Source organism: Pristis pectinata, chromosome 32, assembly GCF_009764475.1.
Source record: "Pristis pectinata isolate sPriPec2 chromosome 32, sPriPec2.1.pri, whole genome shotgun sequence".
In the NCBI taxonomy this organism is placed as follows: domain Eukaryota; kingdom Metazoa; phylum Chordata; class Chondrichthyes; order Rhinopristiformes; family Pristidae; genus Pristis; species Pristis pectinata.
The window spans coordinates 15,533,319-15,559,715 of NC_067436.1; the positions used below are offsets into that span (position 1 = coordinate 15,533,319).

At 45.2% G+C, this 26,397-nt stretch overlaps 1 protein-coding gene across 1 annotated transcript in view; it reads right to left on the reverse strand.

Annotated features, from left to right (window-relative positions):
* Positions 1 to 8,089, reverse strand: part of LOC127585170 (sorbitol dehydrogenase-like) — a 48,540-nt gene extending 40,451 nt beyond the window's left edge. The window contains exon 1 of the mRNA XM_052042383.1: positions 7,975 to 8,089. Within this exon, the coding sequence (XP_051898343.1) occupies positions 7,975 to 8,073 (99 nt within the window). The 5' untranslated portion in view covers positions 8,074 to 8,089. The remainder of the gene's footprint in view (positions 1 to 7,974) is intronic.
* Between the last annotated feature and the right edge of the window lie 18,308 nt (positions 8,090 to 26,397).

A 26,397-nucleotide genomic window follows, 5' to 3' on the forward strand; every position in this document is an offset into this window, starting at 1 on the left:
GCCTGCTGAGTTCCTCAGCATCATAGTGTTTTTCATTCCCAATGAATTACCTTTAATATCCTGACTATGCAATTAACTCACTTTACCTTGATATCTTGGGCATTCCACCCTTAGTTTAACCTCATTCCCTTCAGCTGCTTTACCCACAGTCACTCAGTGCAATATTATTTTATGTCAAACCTCTGGATTAATATGCTTGGTGCATTGTCTGAAGATAGGCGTCGGTTTTTAATTGACGTGAAGATTGTCAGGAATGAGGAATCTGTTTCTTTTCAACCTTCAGCAGTTTTGCAATCTCTTCAATATTGTTTTGCATTTTAAGTAAGTAGTTCAGATATCAAATTTTCCATGTTTTCTGGAGTTCAGCTCTTTCTGCCCATGCTTGGACCAAGGCTGTAGTGAGGGCAGGAGCTGAGTCACTTTGACAGAACCCAAAATGAGCTTCTGTGAGCAGGTGATTGCAAAGCAAGTGCCGCTTTATCGCATCGTTGATTATCCCTTCCATCAGTTCACTGATGATCGAGAATAGACTAATGGGGCACTAATTGGCTGGGTTGGATTGTCCTGATTCCCGTTGACAGGACTTACATGGGCAATTTTCCACATTGTTGGGTAGACGCCAATGTTGTAATTGTACTGCAACAGCCTGGCCAAGAGCACAGTGAGTTCTAGAGCGCAAATCTTCCGTGCTATCGCCAGAATGTTGTCAGAACCCACAGCCTTTGCTGTATCCAGAGCCTTTAGCTGTTTCCTGATATCATGTGGAGTGAATTAAATTGACTTAAGTGGCAGGGAACTACTAGAGGACGCTGAAATGGATTACCCACTTGGCACTCCTGGCTGAAGGTTCTTGCAAATGCTTCAGCTTTCTCCTTTGCACCGATGTGCTGGGCTCCCCCATCATTGAGAATGGGGTTACTTGTGGATCCTCCTGCAGTGAGTACTTTATTTGCCCACCACCATTTATGACTGGATGTGGCAAGATTGTCTGTCTTAGACCTGATCCCTAAACTTGTGTGCAATTCTGGTCGCCCCAATACAGGAAAGATGTGGAGACTTTGGAGAGGGTGCAGAGAGGTTCACCAGGATGCTGCCTGGATTAGAGGGTAGACAGTCCGAATCTTTTTCCCAGGGTAGAAATGTCAAGTACTGGAGCACATGCATTTAAGGTGAGAGGGGGAAAGTTTAAAGGAGATGTGGGGGGCAAGTTTTTTACACAGAGTGTGGTGGGTGCCTGGAACGGGCTTCCAGGGGTAGTGGTAGAAGCAGATACAATGGCCTTTGGCAAGGTGCTGCACATGAGGCTGCTAAACAAGATAGGAGCCCATGGTGTTACAGGAAAGGTACCAGCATAGATAGAAGATTGGCTGACCGGCAGAAGGCAAAGAGTGCGAATAAAGGGGGGCTTTATTAATTGGCTGCCGATGACTACTGGTGTTCGGTAGGGGTCGGTGTTGGGTCTGCTACTTTTCACATTATATGTTAATGATCTGGATGACGCTTTGTGGCCAAGTTTGCAGATGATACAAAGATAGATGGAGGGGTGGGTAGTGTTGAGCAGGGAGTCTGCAGAAGGACTTGGACAGGTTGGGAGAATGGGCAAAGAAGTGGCAGATGGAATACAGCGTAGGGAAGCGTACGGTCATGCACTCTGGCAGAAGGAATAGAGGCGTAGACTATTTTCTAAACGGGAAGTGAATTCAGAAATCAGAGATGCAAAGGGACTTGGGAGTCCTAGTGTAGGATTCCCAAAAGGTTAACTTGCAGGTTGAGTCAGTAGTAAGGAAAGCAAATGCAATGTTAGCATTCATTTCAAGAGGACTAGAAAATAAAAGCAAGGATGTACTGCTGAGGCTTTATAAGGCATTGGTCAGTCTACATTTGGAGTATTGTGAGCAGTTTTGGGCTCCATATCTTAGGAAGGATGTGCTGGCATTGGAGAGGGTCCAGAGAGGGTTTACAAGAATGATCCCAGGAATGATAGGGTTAATATGAGGACCATTTGATGTCTCTGGGCCTGTACTCACTGGAGTTTAGGAGGATGAGGGGGGATCTCATTGAAAGCTACCGAATATTGAAAGGCCTGGGTAGAATGGATGTGGAGAAGATATTTCCAGTAGTGGGAGAGTCTAGGATCTGAGGGAACAGCCTCAGGATGGAAGGGTGTCCTTTTAGAACGGAGATGAGGAGGAATTTCTTTAGCCAGAGGGTAGTGAATCTGTGGAATTCATTGCCGCAGACGGCTGTGGAGGCCAAGTCAGTGGGTATATTTAAAGCGGAGGTTGATATGCTCTAGATTAGTAAGTCGTCAAAGGTTATGTAGAGAAGGCAGGGGGATGGGGCTGAGAGGGAAAAATAAATCAGCCATGATCAAAATGCAGAGCAGACTCGATGGGCCGAATGGCCTAATTCTGTTCCTATGTCCTATGGTGTTTAAGAGGCTGTTAGACACATGAATATGCCGGGAATGGAGGGATATGGATCATGTGCAGGCAGAAGAGATTTAGTTTAATTCGGCATCATGTTCGGCACAGACATTGTGGGCCAAAGGGCCTGTTCCTTTGCTGTACTGTTTGATGATCCATTAGTTGAGGTATCGCTGAGCTCTGTCTATTGCATTGGTGTTTAATTGTTCAGTATGCGAGTAGTCCAGTCTTGTACCGTCCCTCATTCTGAGGCCTGCCTGGTGCTGTTCCTGGCATGACCTCCTCCTTCACTGAACCAGCGTTGGCCCCTGGTATGACGGTTATGGTGGAGCGGGGAATATGCCAGGAAATGAGGTTGCATATTGTGGTCGAGCACAATTCTGCTGATGATGATAGCCTGCAGTACCTTTTGTCACATTAAATTCCTGAAAGCTAGAATAAGAACCTAGTGTGGGAATTCCCCTTCTCCCTGCCCCAATTCAAGCTTCTTCCAGTTCTCAGCGGTACATGCTGCTGTGACATTTCCTCTGACTCATGTACTAAAAGCAGCCCTTCAGCATGTAACATTGAGAACAAGTCAACAACATACCTGCACATGGTTTGAGGTTAAGTACAGCTGTTTATGGCCTTGTTAGTATGATCACAAAATGATAGCGCAGGTGGTAATTGACTTGGTATGACACTAAAATTTATCACCACATCCCAAATCTCATTAGTAATACAAATACCTATTGCTAAAACCACCCTGTTAACAAGTTCTTAAGAGATACATACACATAGTAACTTAAACACACACACACAGATACACACACACTCAAAAAATCATGCACACATACACACACAAAACCAAACACGTACAGACAAGTGCAAAACCACACACACATACACACAGCCACACACAGATACACACACTCAAAGAACCATGCACACATATATATACACACACACTTAAAAAACCATGCACACACACACACACACACAAAACCAAACACATACAGACAAGCACAAAACCACACACCCACACACGCACACACACACACACACACACACACACACACACACACACACACAAAACATGCACATTCATATGCATACAAACCACACACACCAGAAACTCCACACACAGCCAAACACACAAACACAGTGAACCACGCAAACACAGAACCAAAAAAGCAGACACACACACACACACACACACACACACACACACACACACACACACACACACACACACACATACGTAATTACAGGCTGGCAAGTCTTACACCAGCGATTGGGAAATTATAGGAAAAAGTTCTGAGGAACAGAATTAATTTTCATTTAAAGAGGCGTGGGCTGATCAGGGATAGTCAATAAAGCTTTGTTCATGGGAGATCCAGTGTTAATGTATTTTCGAGGACGTGACTAACCACGTTGATGTGGTTGATATAGTCTACACGGACTTTGTAAGGCCTTTAACAAGCCCATGCTCAGTGCTGAGTTTACTCAACAATTTGATTGGTAGGATTTTGAGCACTGACTCCTGAGTGAAAATGGAGGAGGCAGGAGATCAGCCAGTGAGTGGAGGAGCACGCTTCAGGGAACACGTGACCTGCTCCTGCCCCTGTTTATGTTCTTAGACAACATAATGGGCGGTGTCTCAAAACAGCTTTGGTATTCTCTCCCTCCTTTCTTATGGGAATCACTTGCTCACAGTATTGTGACAGGAGATGGTGAATGGACAGGGACAAGCCTACCCTCTCCTCTTTGGGAGGGGATGGGTTGACCCTCAAAGGTTGGGGAGGCAAGGTTGTGGCACTGTCCAATGCTGGGACAGACAACGTCCCTGTTTAAAATGAAAGGGTGACCATTTAAGAGAGGATGAGATGATATTTGTCTTTCAGAGGGTGATGAGTCTCTGGAACTCTTTTCCTCAAGAGGCTTTGAATACTTTTAGAGTCATAGGGTAATACAGCACAGAAACAGGCTCTTCGGCCCAACTCATCCATGCTGACCATGATGTCCATCTAAGCCAGTCAGTCCTCTTTGCTATTTTTTTTCCTTTAAATAGCATGGTTCGTAAGTTTGCAGAGGTAAGGCAGAGGTAGCTAGATTCTTGATTAGCAAGGACGGAGGGGGGAAGGTTACCAGGGGTAAGCAGAATACACAGCTGAGGTTAAAATAAGATCAACTGTGATCCTACTGAATGGTGAAGCAGGCCTGAGGAGATGAATGGCCTACTCCTGCTCCATATGATGTGGACACTGCATAAGGTTCTCTGCCATGGCACTCACTTAACTGCTCTCTCAGTTCCACCAAGCTCTGCAGGACACATTGCCACTTCATTTAGCAGCCACCACACTCATCCCACTGCTCCCCACTCTCCTCCTCCCCACTTCCTGATACTTCAGCAGTCGACAATGTTGAGGGTCTGTCAGTGAGGGGGTGGAGGGAGTGGGGGGTGGGGGGGAGTGTAAGGAGAGGAGGCCAGCCTCACTGGAGGACTCACTCATTCTGGCCAGAAGAGGAACCCCCTCACACACTGACACCACACACATTCACCAGGAGCACCTTCACCGTGGTGAAGACTCACCAGCTGGAGGAGGAAGAAATGGGACAGGACAATGCCGGCTCATATAGTCACGTTTCTGCAGAGGATTTTGAGGGATTGGGTTCAGGGGTGAGCCTGAAGACCCACACCTCAAGGTTCAACAACCGCTTCTTCCCCACTGCCATCAGGTTCTTGAACCCATCTGAGAAACCCCAACACTACCTCAAACTATATTTCCCTCAATTTGCATTAATGTTGTTGTGTTTGCTTTTCTTTACTTTGTCAGGTTAATTATGCATAATTTATGTTGATTAACGTTAATTTATGTTTGAAATGTTTGTACTGTGCTGCTAATTTGCATGGCATTTATACCCTGGGTATGTATGCCCATGACAATAAACTTGAACTTGAGATGTTGATGACTTTTATTTATTCATAGAATGTGGACTCCACTGGCAAGGCCAGCAGTTATTTGCCTATCCCCAACTGTCCTCGAGAAGGTGGTGGTGAGCCCCCTTCTCGAACCACTGCAGTCCTTCTGGTGAAGGTGCTCCCACAGTGCTGTTGGGGAGACAGTTCCAGGATTTAGACCCTGCAATGATGAAGAGCGGGTAATATTCTTCCAAGTCAAGCTGGAACCAACAGATGATGGCTTCCTTGTTGCCTTTGTCCGTTTTGGTGGCAGCAGTGAAGGACTTGGGAGTATTTTTGAATAAGCCTCGAGAGATGGAGAGAGAAAGAGTGAATATTCAGGGTTGAGGATAGGTGTGAATCAAGTGAACTGCTTTCCCCTGGAAGATGACAAACATCTTGAGGGTTGTGGGAGCTGTACTCATCCAGGCAAGTGGAGAGTATTCCTTCACAATCCTGATGTGTGCCTTGTAGAGGCTTTGTGGTGTCAGGACATGAGTCTATCATTGCAGAACACTTAGCCTCTGACCTGCTCGCTAATAACGGTGCTTTTGTGGCATGATTCCAAGGTTATGGATGGTGGGGGCATCTGTCATTGGATGTCAAGGATTGGTGGTTAGACCCCCCTCTGGTTGGAGAAGGCCATTGCCTGGCACGTGTGGCAAAATGTTGCTTGCCACTTATCAACCCAAGCCTGAAGGTACTGAGAAGTATTAGCAGCCTGTTAGAAAGCTGGCCCATAAAGGCCCTAGTCATCCAGGGGCTTCACACAACAGTCTGTCCAAAGTGAAGTGGAGCCCATTGCAATGAAGCCTCTGTGGTAACTTCCATGATGGTTGTCATCTTGGATCTGGGGTATCAGCATCATCAGACATTTTCTTCTGGAGCTATCCTGTCTGATCCCAGCTCCAGGTATTGGCATCAGGTCGGATTGGGTCTCAACAAATATTCAATCCTTGAACACATCAGGTTTAGAATGGTCAAGGTCAGGTCAGAATTGGACTAGCCATGATCGAGTTCGGATTGGCTGTGGTCAGCTCAGGGTCCAGATTGGCCCTCGATGCTGATTGACTGTGATCAGGTCAAGTTCAGAGAGGGGTCAGGTTGGGTGTTAACTTTATATATGTTCCGCATCACATTCCCATACAGAGCAGTGAGAGGTCCCCTGGAGTGTTGTTAGAGGGGCTGGGTGGAGTTGGAGGAGAGTGATGGCCAGTTACATCACAAGAAACAGTGAAGAGCATGTCCTGGGAGTGTGCCTGGTTTCAGAGGGAGAGTCACCTGCTGTCCGAGAATCATAGATAGAGTCGTAGTGTCATCCAGCACAGAAACAGACCCTTCAGCCCACCATGTCTATGCCACCCATTGTATCAATCGATACCACTCTCATTTACCCATACTAGGTCCTTAGCCTTCTATGCCTTGGCGATTCAAGTACTTGTCTGGATGCTTCTTCAATGTTGTGAGAGTCTCTGCCTCCACAAAATGTTCAGACAGTGCATTCCAAAGCACCCTCTGTGTCAAAAAATTCTCCCTCAGATCCCCTCTAAACCTTCTGCCTCTCACCTTGAAGCCTATGTCCTTTTAGACACTCCCACCACGGGAAAAAGATTTTGATTATCTACCCTATATACCCCCCTGATAAATCCATAATCCTCTATCAGGTCACCCCTCAGCCTCCTTCGCTCCAGGGAAAATAAACGCAGCCTTTCCCATCTTTCCTGATCACTGAAACGGTCCAATCCAGGCAATATCCTGGTGACTTTTCTCTGCACTCTCTCCAGGACAATCCCATCCTCCCTCGGACCTGCTTGTCCATCACCCACACTGCCAGTGACCTGCTCTGTGCCACTCTGGGCCCACTGCCCAGATCCATGGCAAAGGACTGCAGTCTGTGGCTGGGCATTTCAACTCAGAGCTGTTGGAGGTTGTTTCCCCCACCAACAACCACCCCCCTCCCCCCCCCACCCAACCCACCGAGCTGTGCACAACACAAGTACTACAGCCTTCTGATGTCCAATACCCAACAAGCAAGTCAAGCCAAGTTTATTTTTGTGTGCACAAGTACAGTGAGGTACAGGTACAATGAAAGACTTGCTTGCAGCAGTACCACAGACACATAGGTACAGACACACACAGAACGTAAATATACATAAATTATACAAGACTGTGAAGAAGACGTTAGTGCAAAAAGAACACAAATGAGCCAAGTCCATGGTAGTGCAAGAGGTAGTCCATAGCGTTCCACTGCTGAGGTAGAGTTAGGGTTGTGCAGGTTGGTTCAAGAAGCCAGCATTGGGTGTGGCTGGCAGTGAACGTCATACAACAGTAATAGGAGTGTACCATATCTGTCTGCCTTTCCCCTCCTTTACGTACACTTACTTATTTAAGCATTAAATAAAGACTCTATCTCAAACCACCTCTGTAAACACGAAATGGAACAAGGGCACTAACAGCGCCCATTCAAAGCTGAACCCATCCCATTATTGAAAAGGGTTTGAGACAGCCAATGTAACAGTGCGAACTTTGGCATACTTTCCCATTTGACCACAGCATACATTGTGGACAAAAGGTTCAGAATGAAGCATGAGAGAAAGAAGTGATTACCATTCGCAGATCCCCAGGACCATGGGCCACCACGGAGAGGTTGCTGTGCCGTGACATCGCTGGTGTCTCAGTCCAAAACCAGGAGAGTTGCAACTGCATTTTAAAGTAGTTTAGTTCAAAGCCCTTTTTATCTCTCTGCTGTCCTTGAAACAAAGCTGAGTTGCAATTATCTCTTTCCCTCCCACTTCATCAGGACAAAGTCTGCCATTAGACAGAGACAATTTCACTTGGTCAGTCTTCTGCCTGACTTCAGGCTTCTTCCTCCAGGTTCCCCCTGACCTGAGAACAGCAGAACGCTGACCTACCTGCAAGTATCTTGAGGACATCCAACTAGAAATTCTGTGTTGCTTTGCGATATTATAGAGTCGTAGAGTTATACAGCATGGAAACATGCCTTTTGGCCCAACTCATCCGTGCTGATCTAGTTGCCTACCTGATCTAGTCCCATCTGTCTGCGTTTGGCCCATATCCCTCTAAACCTTTCCTACCCATGTACCTGTCTAGATGTCTTTAAAACATTGCAATTGTACCTGCCTCGACAGCTTCCTCTGGCAAATCATTTCACATACGCACCACCCTCTGTGTGAAAATGTTGCTCCTCGGATTCCTTTTAAATCTTTCCCCTCTCACCTTAAACCTATGTCCTTTAAGACTCCCCTACCCTGGGAAAGAGACTGTGACCTTTCACCTTGTCTACACCCCTCATGATTTTATAAACCTCTGTAAGGTCACCCCTCAGGCTCTTACGCTCCATGAAAAATTGTCCTAGCCAATCCAGTCACTCCTTGAGGGGCTGGATTGTCATAATGTCATAATGTCATCATGTAACTCAAACCCTCCAGTCCCAATAACATCCTCATGAATCTTTTCTGCACCCTTGAATGACATTCTTCCTATAGTTGGGCAACCAGAATTGTGCAAAATACTCCAAGTGTGGTCTTACCAACAACTTGTACAGTTGTAACATGGCGTCCCAGCTCCTACACTCATTGCCCTGACTGATGAAGGCAAACGTACCAAACACCTTCTTCACCACTCTGTCTGGGTGTATCCACTTTCAGGGAACTAGGAACCTAGATCTCTCTGTTCTACAGCACTCTCCAGGGTCCTACCATTTACTGTGCAAGTCCAGTCCTGGTTTAACTTAGCAAAATGCAACGCCTTGTATTTCTTTGAGTTAAATTCCATCTGTCATTCTCTGGGGAAGTGGAGCTAATTTTGGGGTTTGCAACTTTCTGGACAAAGAGCTCCTGATGGTCACTAGGTCTTGCACTGAGGTGGCAATTTTCACATCTTCACAACAGTCTCCAACCATTTGACTGCTTTGTTCTGATGAATACCTGAAATGTTAACTCTGTTCCAGTTTCCAAAGATGTTGAGTGTTTCCAACATTTTATGTTTTTGTTTCATTTCATTTGATTTTCATTCAACTACTTTCCATGTGTAGTCAATGCTGTAATGTTACCAAACACAAATAACCGTGTCTATTCCACTCATTACCACTCAGGTACTGAGTTGGATTGCACTGATCACATTTCCCAGAGAGCCTGCACAGAGTATACATGGTACATAGAACAGTATAGCACAGGAACAGGCCCTTCAGCCCACCATGTCTGTACACACTTTGCACATGTCCTCTCAGCTTTTCACCAGCAGTGACTGACCCCTCCAGTAATACGTCATCCCTTTCAATGAGGTAAGTTTAGCTACGTTTTCTGTTTTAATTCACTGCAGGCTTTTCCTTTAATTAATTAATGACAGTTTAAAGTGCTTTTGAATAAAAGTATTTTATTACATTTTAATTTTTTAAATCGATTTCAACTACTTTTAAATTCCTGATTAACAGAGACATTTAAAGGTAGTGAAAGAGAGCTTTCACGGTCAGAGGCTAACGGGGTGGTGGACACAGGCCATTGGACACATGGCCCAGGGGCCAAGTTGTCACTCAGAGGATCACCAAGGAACCAAAGCCTTGAGGTCATCGGGGGTCACGCAGCCGGAAGAGGTCAGTTAGTGTCGGATAAAGGGGTGGGGGTGTGGTTCAGTGTACGTGAGGTCAGGTTGGATCGTGCATGATCCATTCCAGTGAAGCAGTCCTTGCAGACATCTGCGCAACGTTCTGGCACAGGCTGATGAACTAGTCATTGCTGAGCAAAAACCTTCTTCGTTTCAAGAGTCCATAAATCTCCTCCTCATTGTTATCACTGATTTCGCCACAATAGACATTATTGGTGACCAGAACCACATAAATACAGTAGCTGCAAGAACAGGCCAGGGGCTGGAGATCCTGCACCAAGTGACCCACCTCCTGATACCCCAAGGCCTATCCAATCATCTCAACCCTAGAACACCAATGGATGTCTTCAGGCTTATGACCAGGTTGGGCCTTAACCCTCTATCGGAACCCACTGCCGCTATTGTTGAGTGCCTGTATGGTTCACCCACATCCTTCAGGGAAGGAAACCTTCCATCCTTACATGGGCTGGTCTATATGTGATTCCAAACCCAGCAACGCCCTCTGAAGTAGCCCAGGAAGGCACGACCCACAGGCATGGTTAATAACAGTGCTGCTGACATCAAGGAATGAATAAATAACAGAAAACAGTTCAATAGCTGATTACCAAAAGCAGACCAGTGACATGGACACACAGCGGAGGCTTGAGATGTGCTGACAGGCCAAATGCATCTCACTGTTGCTTAACGCTTTGTGCAGAATAGGTCAATGTTCACCCAGATTTTGGCTGCAAATGCAATTATTTATCTACTGGATAAGGAGGTAGCGGTAAGATATCATCTACAGTGAAAAATAGAACAGCCACATGCCCAAGAGTTAAAACTGGGATCTCAACCTGACCAGAACTTGGGTTATACATTTTCCTTCTTTAACGCTAAGGGCTAAAAATAAGCCAGTGTTTAATACTCAAATCAGAGAGAGCAGTACAGAGAGGGAGTGGTACTGGTATTGAGTTGATCTGGCAAAGAGAGAACACACATGCAATAAGCCAAATTGTATCTTTTTTGGGTGGTATTGAGCGGAGCCAGTTCACCGCCTAAGCTCATTGCTCAGTCCTATATTTACCTTTACCAGATGTGGAGGGCGGGGAAAGCAGATGGTTCCCACCCATAAAGTGGGACGGGTTCCAAGCAGTGGCTAGTCTACAGGTGACATACCTCTGAGGTCTCGCTCTTCTAACAATTCACTGTTGTCAAAAGATTTTGACCTGTTTTTAAACATCTCTAATACTTAAAAACGAATCAAAGTCAAAAGACAAGAGTTGAGTTTATTGCCAAATGTACAAGTCCATGTGTGCACAGGTGCAATGAAAAACTTACTTGCAGCAGCATCACAGGCACAGAGCATCAGAGACACAACATTCACAAGAAAAATATAAATTAAACATAAATTATACACAATTTTTATAAGAAACACAATTAGAACAATATAAAAATCCATTGCAGTGCAAAGTGGTCATAGTGTTGCTGTACTGAAGTAGTAGTTAGTGTTGTGCAGGTTGGTTCAAGAAGCAAATGTTTGAAGGGAAGTAGCTGTTCTTGAACCTGGTGGTGTGGGACTTCAGGCTTCTGTACCTCCTGCCCGATGATCAATCAAATTGTTTTAATTTTTTAAATGATTATAAATATTAAAAAACAAATCTAATTAACAGCATTTTAAAACACCAACAAATAATTCAAAGTATTTAATTAAAAATCATTCACTCACCTACAGTTAGCCTTCATCATAGGGTCAGTGACTTCATTCAGATGAGGTCACTTGCTGCAGGCTGCACCTCCCTGGCATGAAGAGAGAGCTCAATGGTGAGTCCCGGGCTCAGTTGTTCCAACACCTGACCTCCAGCTCATGGATTACGCCCTTGGCCCATACTGAGGTCTGACCCACTGGTGGCCAACAGCCAGCAGTGCTTCACAGAACTTCCAGCTGCCAGGCAGCCCAATGGGCCCAGCGTTATTGAGTGACTTGTCCTAGATAGCACATGCACATAATAGGATAGTGAGAGGATCTGAATCAGTTAAAGTCAGGCTAAATGTCTCACTGCCCAACACTTCTTCTCAGACAGTCTGTCTGGGTCGAGGATTTGTTCCACCTCTTATTCTGTGGCGTGGAAGATGCCTGTGAATGGATTATTTAAAAATGGGGTAGCCATTGCACTCCAGCTAACACATGGTCTTGACAGAGAGAGGTCTTACTCCAGTGGCAAGCAGATCCACGGTGATTGGAGATCACGCTCTATTGTGCACACAAACACACCTGCACTCACACAGTCTAAGCACAGACAGACATACTCTAAGCATACACAGATGTACTCTGACCTCACACACACACACACACACACACACACACGCGCGCACGCGCGTCAGTAAAACTAAAGAGCTGATTGCTGACTTCAGGAAGGGGAAGGAGGACGAACATGTGCCAGTCTACATTGGGGGATCAGCAGTGGAGAGAGTCAGCAGCTTTAAATTCCTTGGTGTGAACCTGTCCTGGGCTCAGCACATAGATGCAATCACAAGGGATGCACACCAGCGTCTTTATTTTCTTAGAAGGTTAAGGAGGTTCAGCGTGTCACCGAACACTCTAACAAACTTCTACAGATGTACTGTTGAAAGTATCCTGACCGGTTGCATCATGGTCTGGTACGGCAATTCGAATGCACAGGAACACAAGAAGCTGCAAAGAAAAGTGGACTCTGCCCAATACATCACAGGCACAGCCCTCCCCACCATCGGTAGTATCTACAGGAGGCACTGCCTCAGGAAGGCAACATCCATCATCAAACATCCCCAGCATCCGGGCCATGCCATCTTCTCGCAGCTACCATCAGGCAGGAGGTACAGAAGCCTGACGTCCCACACCACCAGGTTCAGGAACAGCTACTTCCCTTCAACCATTCAGTTTTTGAACCAACCGGCACAACACTAATCACTACAGTTTAGCAACACTATGACCACTCTGATCACTTTGAACTAAAATGGACTTTGTTTATTTTTGTTCTAATTGTGTATAATTGATGTTTTTCTTGTGAATGCTGCTTATCTGATGCTATGTGCCTGTGATGCTGCTGCAAGTAAGTTTTTCATTGCACCTGTGCATCCATGTACTTGTGCATGTGACAATAAACTCAACTTGGACACACACTCACACACTCTAAGCTCATACAGACATACTCTGACCCCCCCCCCCCCCCCCCCCCCACACACACACACACACACACACACACACGATCTAGGTTGAGTATCCCCAGAAATTCATTTTCTCTCACTACTTAGAATCCAGCACCTTAGACAAAGTTATCATGAAAGACAAGCAAAATAGACACAGGAGGAAAAACAGCCAAAGAATCAGCTCAAGCTGGTTACGGCTGGTGAATAGAAAAGAAACTAAAAAATAAAATACTGCAGATTGCGGCAAATTGGAAATAAAATAGAAAAAGTCAGGAATACTCAACAGGTCAGGCAGCTACAGTGGAGGGAAAATCAGCATCAATATTTCAGTTCAATGATCTTTTGACACGAACAGAAAAAAAATTGACATGAACCAGAAGGTGGTGGATTCAAGCCCCACTCCAGAGAGTTGAACACAAAATTGCAGATTGCTGTTTCCAGTACAGCACTGAGGGGGTGCTGCATTGCCTGTTTTAGCAATAACACTTTAAAACAAAGCTCTGTCTGTCCTCTCATACAAACGTGAATGATCTCATATGCACTACTTTAGAGATCCAGGGAATTCTCCTGGTCAATAAATATAGGTCAATAGTCTATCTGACCATTTTCATTGTGGTTTGGGAGCTTGCAGTGTGCACTGGGTTATCTCCTCTCTACTCTTTAGTCCAGATGGAGGGTCTCAAGCCGAAAGTCGATTGTCCATTTCCCTCCATAGATGCTACCTGACCTGCTGAGTTCCTCCAGCATTTTGTGTGAGCTCATAACCTTCCAGGTTATGAGGTTTTCAGGTAAGAGAGAGGAGGATAAAGAAAGGAGTGGAGCTGGCAGCAGTGGTCAAATAACAACCACAGTTGTGAGAAGGATGGGATGTTAAACACGGTAGTGTAGCGGTTAGCGTAACGTTATTACAGCGCCAGCGACCCAGGTTCAATTCCGGCCGCTGTCTGTAAGGAGTTTGTACGTTCTCCCTGTGTCTGCGTGGGTTTCCTCCGGGTGCTTCGGTTTCCTCCCACATTCCAAAGACGTGCGGGTTAGGAAATTGTGGACATGCTATGTTGGCGCTGGAAGCATGGCGACACTTGCAGGCTGCCCCCAGCACACTCTACGCAAAAGATGCATTTCACTGTATGTTTTGATGCACATGTGACTAATAAAGATATCTTATCATAAAATTAGGGTATCTGGGCTGAGCTGAAGAACACCACGTATACTAAAGACCTCCAAATAGTCCGTCCAAGGAGACAGAAGAGGAAGTCAGATGGCATGGATTTATCAAGCGATGGTCATGTCTGATCAACTTTATTCAAGTCAATCAGACATGAATAAATCCATGCTTTCCATATACCCTCAGTTTATTATCTTTTTCTCCCTAGATGCTTCTCTGCCAGATTGTATGACTTTGAGTTAGGGATTCTGGTGAACAAGTGAGGCTGTCGGTTTGGTATGGAGACTGTTCTGCCTGGAACTGCAAGAAACTGCAGAGAGTTGTGGACACAGCTCAGCACATCATGGAAACCAGCCTCCCCTCCATGGACTCTGTCTATACTTCTCACTTCCTCGGTAAAGCAGCCAGCATAATCAAAGACCCCACCCACCCTGGACATTCTTTCTTCTCCCCTCTCCCATTGGGCAGAAGATACAAAAGCCTGAAAGCACGTACCACCAGGCTCAAGGACAGCTTCTACCCCGCTGTTATAAGACTATTGAACGGTCCCCTTGTACGATAAGATGGACTCTTGACCTCACAATCTACCTTGTTATGGCCTTGCACCTTATTGTCTGCCTGCACTGCACTTTCTCTGTCACTGTAACACTTGATTCTGCATTCTGTTATTACTTTTCCTTTGTACTATCTCAATGCACTGATGTAATGAATTGATCTGTATGGATGGCATGCAAAACAAAGCTTTTCACTGTACCTCAGTGCACGTGACAATAAAAAACAAACCAACCCAATGTTACATGTTTTCAGGAAGGCTATGATTTCCCCTTGAAATCTTTTCTCTGATCTCCTAGAAATCTGTTGCTTGTTTCGGGAGTCTGGTCTTCGGTATGTGGACAGTGTGGTCTACCTGTCAAAACCCAATCAGATGCTGGGACATTGAGAGGGTCTACAGAACAGCAGTTACCAAACCTTCCTGTATGCTTCACAGACACAGGGTGTTCCCAAACAGTCTGGGAAACACCACCTAGCCTAAACATAGCAAAGGCTGCTGGGAGCCAAAGGACATTCCACAGACTCTTGGTTGGTGAGCTTACTATATCCATCTCACACTGGAGTTGTTCCCTTGGAGCACCACTGGTGTCAGAATTAACACAAACCTGCCTTTGTGCGCAAAACTGCTTCCTCTCAATTTGCCTTGAAGCGCAGTGTCACAGAAATATAGGAGGTACGTCCTTCCTCATCAACTCTGGCCACAGCTGCTGACAGGCCCTGAACCCTCACTTGGATTTCACAACTCAGAGTACATTGCTGCCTCTTGAGCCTCCTATCAGTCTGATAAGGGGCATTCAGCATTGGGCAATGACTGTCAACATCACACAGCACACCTAAACCTCAAAAACAAGTTATGTTGTGCTTCCAAGAAGGTTTTATTCTCAAATTATGTTGACATTTCCCTGTGTCAACCTTCACCCAGCATAATTGGTTGTCTGGCTCTGTTTGAAAAGGAATGCTTAATTGTGTAATCTCCACCACAGAGCAAGATATTCGTGCCAACTTCATTCACACCCTTAAAACGTAAGGTTAGAAAGAGTGATGTGGATATTCAGCCCTTTTGCCCTGTTCCACACCAGCCTCCATCCAATTGTACATCAGGGAAAAGTTTCTATTCCATTTTCCTTGCACTTGTCCTTCATTCCCTTTAAAGCCTGTCTTGTATTTAGCAACGGAACAGGCTGCATTTTTCCAGTAGGAGCAAGCATGCAATTGATAAGCAGAGTAGCCTCTTCGATGCTGTAACAATGATTCTCTTAAATTCCAACCCCACATCCGGTGTAATCTCCTTAAAATATCAGCAAAGTCATTATTTAAGTAGCAACAAATAATCTGCTGGAAGAACTCAGTGGGTCGAGCAGCATCTGTGGGGGAAAAGGAAGTGTCGATGTTTTGGGACAAAACCCTGCATTGGGACTTCCTTTCGGCTTTCCTCCCACAGATGCTGCTCGACCCACTAAGTTCCTCCAGCAGATTGTTTGTTGCTCCAGATTCCAGCATCTGCAGCCTCTTGTGTCTTCGTAATTTAAATATTTTTGCAATAAAATCAGGGAGGCAGTAAGTGTTGAATGCAAAAATTAAGAAAACACGGAAAAGTACAGATACTGGAAATCTGAAAAGTAATGGAGAAAATACTCAGCAGGTCAGGCAGAATCCATGAAGAGAGAAACAGACTTAACATTGCAGGTCAATGACCCTTCACCCTGATGCGTTAATTAATGCTTCCTGACCTGTCGAGTGTTTCCAGCATTTTCTGTTTATGTGTCCGATTTCTAACTGCACTTATGGACTTCTGCTAGTTAAAAATAGAACAGTGCTTAGCTGCTAAAGCAACATAAAACAGAGCATGGTGTCCTCTCACAGATCACTCTATGGGAACTGGATAATACCTGACTCAAGAGGCTGTGGAGCTGGTTCTAGTCAATAAAATACAGCCATCCCAGACAATCCAAGAGCTTTAACAGAGGAACAGTGACGAGACTAACGTTGCAAATCCTAGCAAGGATGACACGATGTTTTCTGCCACATACATATCTAGGTATGAGCCTCCATCAGAATTCTCACATTCACCAAGCCTTCTTCCACAGCACCCAACACATCTGGGACCTTCACCCCCCAAAGCAAGGGTGTGAACCAGCACCTAGAGTTACGCACCTATATTACTATTGCTCCATTATCATTGGGTCTAAGTCTTGGAATTCCCTCCCCCAACAGCCCTGTAGGAGCACCCTCAACACAACACTGGCAGCAGCTCACGAAGACGGCTCACCACCACCTTCTCAAGGGGCAATCAGGGATCGGCAATAAATGCTGGCCTTGCCGTCGAGAGCATTTCCTAAGAATGAACGAGAATAAATATTCCCCATCTACACAGAGAGGTGTTCAGAGACCATTCACATTCTCCAGGCTTACAAGACAGTGAGAGAAAGAAATGTTCTGAGATCGAGCTGTAACAATTAATATACTGGGGAAATCTTAGCAGCACCATTATATTCTGTCGGTAACAAAGCACAGAGGTATTAATATATATATATTAATGGGCCATGGCTCATCCATGTGTCATGCACCCAGGAGCAATAGCATGCCATGGTAAGTCACCACTGGCCTGAACTCTATAAGTAAAGGAAGCAAAGCAGAACCAATAATCACACAAGGCCTCGTAACAGCAAAAGGTTATTAGCAGATAAAATCTGACACATCAGCAGAGTGCGAACAGAACAACATACAGCCAAAGCACTGGTGTTAAATGGGAGTCCCATGGGCTCTCTCAGGTAGATGTACAATATCCCACGGCCTCTAATTTAAACAAGAGGAGGGTAGATCTCCCTGACCTCCCTCAATAATACTCATCACTCGATCAACACCTAAAAATAAAACAGATTCGCATGTGCTGGCACTGTTTGTGGGACCTTGCTGTGCACATATTGGCTGCAATCATTCCCGTATATTGCAACAGTGGGAACAGTGCAAAAACTAAGGGTGTTTCATTGGCCCTGAACTGTTGTGTGGGTCACCCTGAGAATGGGAAGGTCACTATATAAATGCATATCTTCCTGTTTGTTCTTTGCTTAATTAACTTCAGCAATGCATTGACAGCAATGTTGGTTAAATTCAGATGACACAGATGAATGTTTAATAACAATGCAAGTAGTTCTGCTATAATGTGTTTCCATAACACACATTGGTTTATAACACAATTGATGTATTAGGAAACACTATTTGCTTGACGCGGGCCATGCTCGTTAAGCACAATCGGGAGAACCTGTGCTTTGAAGGCAACTACAGCCTGTTCTGCTATAACGTGGTTTTTTCTGAACTTAACTATCATGTTATAGCAGAACTACCCAAACACATATTGGCCTTGCCAATGATGGACATCTCCCAAAAACGAACCAAAATACTGAGGCACAAGAGACTGCAGATGCTGGAATCTGGAGCAAAAAAAAACCCAAACTGCTGGAGGAACTCAGTGGGTCGAGCAGCATCTGTGACGGCAAAGAAATAGTCGACGTTTCAGGGTCCTGCTGAGGGAGTAGAGGGCAGATAACCAGTATGAAGAAGTGAGAAGGAGGGGTGAGGCAGGGGCTGGCGGGTGACAGGTGGGACGAGGTGTGGCGTGCACAATGGGCATATGGAGACAGGTGGGGGAAGGTAGAGACAGAGGCTGGGAGATGATAAGTGGAGGCAGGTAAGGGAAGGGATTGGACAGATGGAGCCCGGTGGCAGAGGAGGAGGGAGAGCTGAAAGACAGATAGAGAGGATGGGGAGAGATCCCAGGACAAAATTTCATAGATTTAAGGTATCCCATGGCCACTACTTCAAACAAGAGGAGGGTAGATCTCCCTGGCCCCCTCCCTCAGTAATATTCATCGCTTGATCAACACCTAAAAATAAAACAGATTCTCATGTTCTGACACTGCCTGTGGGACCTTGCAACAGTGCAAAAACAAAAGGGTGTTTCATTGGCTCTGTACGAAGAGGTGAGAGGGAGGGGTGTTCCCTCAACCAACATTGCTGAAGCAAATTACAGTACCTCTCCTTTAATCTGATATCCGACCATTCCGACGTCCCGATAATTCGGCGTCTGGCTCACCAGGTGATGTCTGCCACTCTCCCTTCGGAGTTGCCACGGCCCAGATTCCGGGCACCCTTCTAACTCGCTGGGGCCCCACTTCCCACATTTCTGTCCACTCATTGGGACGCCACTTCCCACATTCTCTAAACTGACCAGGGTCCCGGTTCCCGCATGCCCTTTAAACTTGCCAGGTTCCATTAGAGATTTATTATAATACTGTGTAAACATCTAAAAAAAAGTGAATTTAAAAATGTACAGGAAATTAATAACATGCGAAGGCCTAGAAGATCACAGTTTTACTGTATCTGATCATTTTCACAGTGCTGTCCATGGGAACTTGTCTGCCAGATCATTTCATCAACTACCTCCTTCACTCATCCTTTGTCACTTGTCTTAATTCTACTTTAATAAAAACAGAAAATGCAGGAAACACCCAGCAGTTCAAGCAGCATCTCTGGAAAGAGAAACAGTTAACGTTTCAGGTTGAAGACCCTTTGTTGGAACTGTTAAAGAGAGAAAACAAGTTGCTTTTAAATTGTAGAGATGGTTTGGGGTGGACAGGACAAGGGGAATGTGTTGGATAGGGTGAGCCTGGGTGAATCTGCTGCTTACAAAGCCATCTGGTTGATAGAATAATGAGGGGAGTGAAACACAGAGACACACAGACAAACAGAGATACAGAAAGAGGAGAGAGAGAGAGACACAGAGAGAGAGAGAGAGAGAGAGAGAGAGAGAGAGAAACAAAGGAATCTGCAAAAGTTGTGAAATGCAGGTCAGAGCTATAGTTGAAAAGGGAGGCCAGGGGAAGATACGTCTGGTCATAGAATCTTGTTAAGGTGGTAGAAATCATGAAGGATTATCCATGAATGCAGAAGCTGGAGAAGTGGAACGTGAGGACTAGGGAAACTCCATACTTGCCGAGCCAGGAGGACATGGGAGTAGAGCTGTGGGAAATAGATGAGGTGCAGTTGAGGGCTCTGTCCAACATAGTGGAGTGAAGCCACAGTTAAGGTAAGAGAGCTAAGATGTACATGTGTAAAAGATCTCATCATCTCAGCAGGTACAGCAGAGACAGAAGAATTGAGAGCATGGCCAAGGATCACATCCTGGTCAATGGGATTAGTATAGCTAGTATTAGTATTGATGGTCAGTATGGACACGATGGGCCAAAAGGCCTGTTTCTATGCTGTATAACTCTATGTGTGATTTTATTACTGTATATTTAGAAGTGTATGTGGACATATATAGAGATATATATTCCTGCCAACATCTTCTCCAGCCAGTAAACAACATATTTAGGAAGAAATGGAGATGAGTTGGAGAAGGGATCTCAATATAAAGGCACAGACATGGCGATTCTGTGAACAACAGTTTAATTTGGGTCAGAGCATGAGGCTGTGTATTGGGGAAATGGAAACAAGGAAAGAGAGTACAAGAATGAGAAGTGTCAAGGGACAAAGGGACCTTGAAGTTGATAAAAATCCACAAAGAAAACAGGACAGGTTGATTTATCGATTGAGAACACAAAAGCAGAAGAGTCAGGCCAAAACTGTAAGATAAGATAAGATATCTTTCTTAGTCACATGTACATCAAAACACACAGTGAAATGCATCTTTTGCATCGAGTGTTCTGGGTGCAGCCCGCAAGTGTCGCCACGCTTCCAGCGCCAACATAGTATGCCCACAACTTCCTAACCCGTACGTCTTTGGAATGTGGGAGGAAACCGGAGCACCCGGAGGAAACCCACGCAGACACGGGGAGGACGTACAACCTCCTTACAGACAATGGAATTGAACCCGGGTGGCTGGCGCTGTAATAGAGTTACGCAGCCACAGATGAAGTAGTACATATCATTTTTTTTTTATTTAGAGGTTGCAGACATTTCTGGCAAAACTAGCATTAATTGTCCACCCCTAATTTTCACATTTTAACCACAGTTTTGTTTTCTTTTAATATTCAATCAAGGGATGTAGACTTTGCACACTGAACCAGCATTTAACTGCCCATTTCTAGTTGACCTTGAGAAGGTGACAGTGAACTGCCTTCTTGAACCACTGCAGACCTCGAGGTGTGGGTGTACCCAGAGCGCTGTTAGCCCACAGTCACTTGAATATAAATTCCCTCAGATGCTATGATAGGATTCAAACTCACCTCTAATTCAGTGGTCCAGGGGCTAGAATGCTAATCTAATAACTTTTTCTTTACAATATTTTTATTGAATCCATGAAAAAAATACAGAGTACATGCATCAAAAAAGAAAGTAAAAATACTACTGAATACATTGTATTAAGTCGTACTTAGGATTACAATACTCTAAATCAATAATCACATATAGTAGTTAGTTAATAAGGAAAGAAAAAATTGAAATATTTTATTACAAAACAAAAATCTACCCCCACTACCAAAAACCCGAAGCTGTTAGATAGAAGAAACAGCAAGGAAAATCCTTAAAAACCGTAACAGTGTCAGCCAATATCTGCACTTTAGTCCCCATATCAGAGATTTTGAAAATAATTCAAGAAGGGTCCCCACTGGGATCTAATAACTTAACCACTACATACTGTGTCAATGACATAGGAAGGATCAGATACAGGAAGCTTTAAATTCGTGGGTGTTAACATAGCAGATGATTTGTCCTGGGCCCTGCACATGGGTGCAGTCACAAGAAAGGTGTGCCAGCGTCTTTACTTTCTTAGAAGGTTAAGGAGGTTCAGCATGTCACCGAACACTAACAAGCTTCTACAGATGTATTGTTGAAAGTATCCTGTCTGGTTGCATCACGGTCTGGTACAGCAATTTGAATGGACAGGAATGTAAGAAACTGCAGAGAGTAGAGGTTTCAATCCAATACATCATGGTCACATCCCTCCCCACCATCCGTAGTATCTACAGGAGGTGCTGCCTCAAGAAGACAACATCCATCATCAAAGATCCCCACCATCCGGGCCATGCCATCTTCTCACAGCTCCCATCGGGCAGGAGGTAGAGAAGCCTGACGTCCCACACCACCAGGTTCAAGAACAGCTACTTCCCTTCAACCATTCGGTTCTTGAACCAACCGGCATAACCCTAATCACTACCTCAGTATAGCAACACTGTGACCACTTTGATCACTTTGCACTACAATGGACTTTATTTTTTTTGTTCTAATTATATTCTTCCTCGAAAAAATTGTGTATAACTTATGTTTAATTAATCGTTTTCTTGTGAATGTTGTGCATCTGATGCTATGTGTCTGTAGTGCTGCTGCAAGTAGGTTTTCATTGCACCCGTGCACACATGGACTTGTGTGTATGACAATAAACTCGACTTTGACTTTCGACTTCTGACATTGGATGTGATAGCACTAGAGAGGTGCAGAGGAGATCTGCAAAGATGTCCTGGCAAAATCCAAACTGGGCATCAGTCAGTAAGCGATTGGTGAGTAAGCGCCACTTGACAGCACTGTCAACGACAGCTTCCATTACCTTGCTGATGATTGGGAGCAGTCTCATTGGGTGGTACTTAGCCGGATTGGATTTCTCCTGCTTTTTGTGAATGGGACATACCTGGGCAATTTTCCAGATTACCGGATCAATGCCAAAGCTCCCTGCCATTTTTTGATATCATGTAGAGTGAATCAAACTGGCTGGAGACTGGCTTCTGTAATGGTGGAGGTTTCTGGAGGGGGCCAAGATGGATTATCCACTTGACACTTCCAGCTGAAAAGACCATAAGACCATAAAGTATAGGAGCAGGATTAGGCCATTCAGCCCATCGAGTCTACTCCGCCATTCAATCATGGCTGATTTTTCAACCCCATTCCTGTACCTTCTCCCCATAACCCTTAACCCCCTTACCCATCAAGAGCCTATCAATCTCTTGCCTTAAATACACCCAACTTGGTTTCAAGTGCTCCAACTTTGTCTTTAGTTCACACACTGGACCCCGCCATCACTAAGGATGTGTCATTCTTTGAGCTTTTTCCTCCTCTGATCAGCCATTTACTTGTCCATGACTGGATGTGGTAAGACTCCAGGCCTATGACCTGACCCACTGGTTGTGGGACCACTTACCTCTGTCTATTGCGTGCTGCTTTGACTGATCACTGAGACCTGTTTCCAAAGATATTTATTTTGGATGTTGAAATCTATTTTTTTATTTTGTGCAAATATTTACCAATTTGCACACAATGGAGTAGAGGCATTCCTGAGAACCTTTGTTAGTACTGCTGCAGGTAAACAGTCTATTTGTCCAGGTTGCAATCCCAATGATTCAGAGGATGGAATGACATGATGCAATGTGGAAAATGCTGGGAATTTCAGAGCAAGGGACTGGCACATTATTCCTGATCTAAGGGAATAACCCTGAGCATGGAGGAACTGTTGGCATTGCATAAGCAGCAAATCTAAATCAGAAGGCTATATTTGGCCACTCATGCTACTTCATAATCTCCCCCAGTCCTCCCAAGTCCTCAGTTCTTTATCACAATTCCAAATTTCCGACCTCTTCTCCTGAGACTTTTTTCCTTACCTCTGGTCTCTCCAGCCAAAGGAAGCATCCAGTTACCATCTCCCCTTTTAAACCCTCTCAGGATCGTGCACGCCTGTATATGATCACCTCTCATTGACTTTCTCAAGGCTAACAAGTGATGGCTTTGCCAGCAATGCCAACGTCCTATAAATGAATTCAAAAAATTCCTCCTGACTCCACTAATTATCAGTCAATCTTCCTAAATTTTGTTCCACGGGACAACTTGCTGATCCCACGTATCAACCTAGTGAATCTACACTGCACTGGTTTGAAGCAAGTGCATCCCTCTCCAAGTTCAGAGACCAAAGCAACACAGACTACTTCAAATATGGTCCCACTAAGGGCCTGTATAACGTAGAACAAAGAACAGCACAGGAACAGGCCCTCGACCCACGATGTCTGTGCCGAACACGATGCCAAATTAAACTAAGTCTCTTCTGCCTGCACATGATGCATATCCCTCCACTCACTGCACATTCATGTGTCTATCTAAAGGCCAAATGCAGGCAAATGGGGGGGCTATGTGGGAGGGAAGGTTTAGATAGATCTTAGAGCAGGATAAAATGTCGGCACAACATTGTGGGCCGAAGGGCCTGTACTGTGCTGTAATGTTCTATGTTCTATGCCCCTCTTCTCATTACTACCATCGGGGAGGAGGTACAGGAACCTGAAGACCCACACTCAACGATTCAGAAACAACTTCTTCGCCTCCGCCATCAGATTTCTGAATGGTCCATGAACGCTACCTCATTATTCCTTTTGTTTGCACTATTTATTTTTGTAATTTATGGTTATTTTATGCCTTGCACTGTACTGCTGCCGCAAAACAACAAATTTCACATCAGACAAGTCAGTGATAATAAATCTGATTCTGATATTTCAACACAATGGTCACAAGGCTTTGCAGTATTGTGTAACTTGTTAAAATCATCAGGAGGTGAGAAGTTAACAAATCCTCCCATTACTGGGATTTTTGCTTAATGTAGATTTTTCCTGGTGCAATTTATACCCTGACAGGTGCATTCACTGGTTGAGATGCTTGCCCAATGATTGGACAATTATCAATGATGTAACAAGGAATGTGACAACTGGGCTGGAAAAATGGACATTAATCACTTAAAACCTCCATCTGCCTCTTTGTGCTCTTTCACTTACCCTCCCCTCTCAGCTATAATTACTGGGCATACCTGTGCCTCAATAAAGAGGTCATTCTTCACTGTAAGTCTACACCATAAAGCCGGGATATTTTACTTGAACATTTCTGACATCATACAGTTCAACAATATGTGTTCCAATCTCAGCCCCTGAGGGACAGACTTCAAAAGCCCAGGTTCGAGTGTCAAATGTGGCGAGTGACTCACCCCTGGTTTCCCAATGCTTTTCCGCAATCTACAAAGATAAGATTTAATGTATGAAATGGTCACAGATTTACCCAAAGGGTTGTGAACTAAGAAAAAGTTGAAGTTAGAACTGCAACTTAGTAAAGTGGGAACAGAGCTGAGACACTGCCCTCTGCTGTTTATCTTCTTCATAGACAATCCCTAGGGCTTGAAGCTGACTTGCTCCCACTTTGGTTTTGAGGACTGGGAGATGCCAGTGTGTGCATTCATTGTGGGATGGTCATTACACCCCAGACACCCGTGGCCTGGACAGAGAGATGTCTTGGTGCAATGGCAAGCAGATCCAAAGCAATTGGAAACCAGACTCCATGGCAGAGACATTTCCATGGGACAACCACACATGTAGTCACAGGCTCGTGACCTTGCCCACAGCCCTCACTCCAACACCCTTCCATCGCGGCTTCCCACCTTGATCCCCTCCCTCCTGCAGCTCCCACTTCCCTCAGTCTCCGCCCCTCCAGCACGTAGATGCCACAGTCAAGAAAGCTCACCGGCACCTCTACTTCCTCAGGAGGCTAAAGAAATTTGGTATGTCCCCTTTGACACCCACCAGTTTTTATTGATGCACCATAGAAAGCATCCTATCTGGATTCATCACGGCTTGGTACGGCAACTGCTCTGCCCAGGACCGCTAGAAACTGCAGAGAGTTGTGGACACAGCCCAGCACGTCACAGAAACCAGCCTCCCCTCCTTGTCTTTACCTCTCGCTGCTTCGGTGAAGCAGCCAACATAATCAAAGACCCCACCCACCCTGGTCATTCTCTCTTCCAGAAGGCAGAAGATACAGTATCCTGAGGGCACGTACCACCAAGCTTAAGGACAGCTTCTACCGCACTGTGATAAGACTATCGAACGGTTCCCTTATACGATGAGATGGACTCTGACCTCACGATCTACCTTGTTGTGACCTTGCACCTTATTGCACTGCACTTTCTCTGTAGCTGTGACACTTTTCTCTGTAGTGTTATTGTTTTTACCTGTACTACCTCAATGCACTCTGTACTAACCCAATGTAACTACACTGTGTAATGAATTGACCTGTACGATCGGTATGCAAGACAAGTTTTTCACTGCACCTCAGTACAAGCGACAGTAATAAACTAATACCAATACTTCCTCAACTGCCTCCTACAATATCCCCCCTCTCCTAGTCTCCTTCCCTCTCAGCTCCACCCTCCTCCAATCTACCCCAGGTCTCCATCCCCCAACCCTCTCACCACCCTCTCCAGCTGCCTGCTGCTTACTCACGGTGTCCACACTGACGCTTGGCCTCTTCAGGGCCGCTCCACGATTGCTGATTGCCCAACCCTCTGGAACAAGCAGCTCAGATTCCCCAGACCAGCACCAGACACCCCAGGAGAATCTTTAACCCCCTGCCCAGTGCTGCCCCATGAAGGCAGGTCACAGACTCCCGGTGCTCTGGGTAGGTAGATCCTGGCACACAATTTCCCAGCCTCTGGAGGCACATTTATCCTGCAGAGGCTGAGAAATCATGTGCCAGGATCATCACTCAGCATGTACCCCAAACCCACAGGT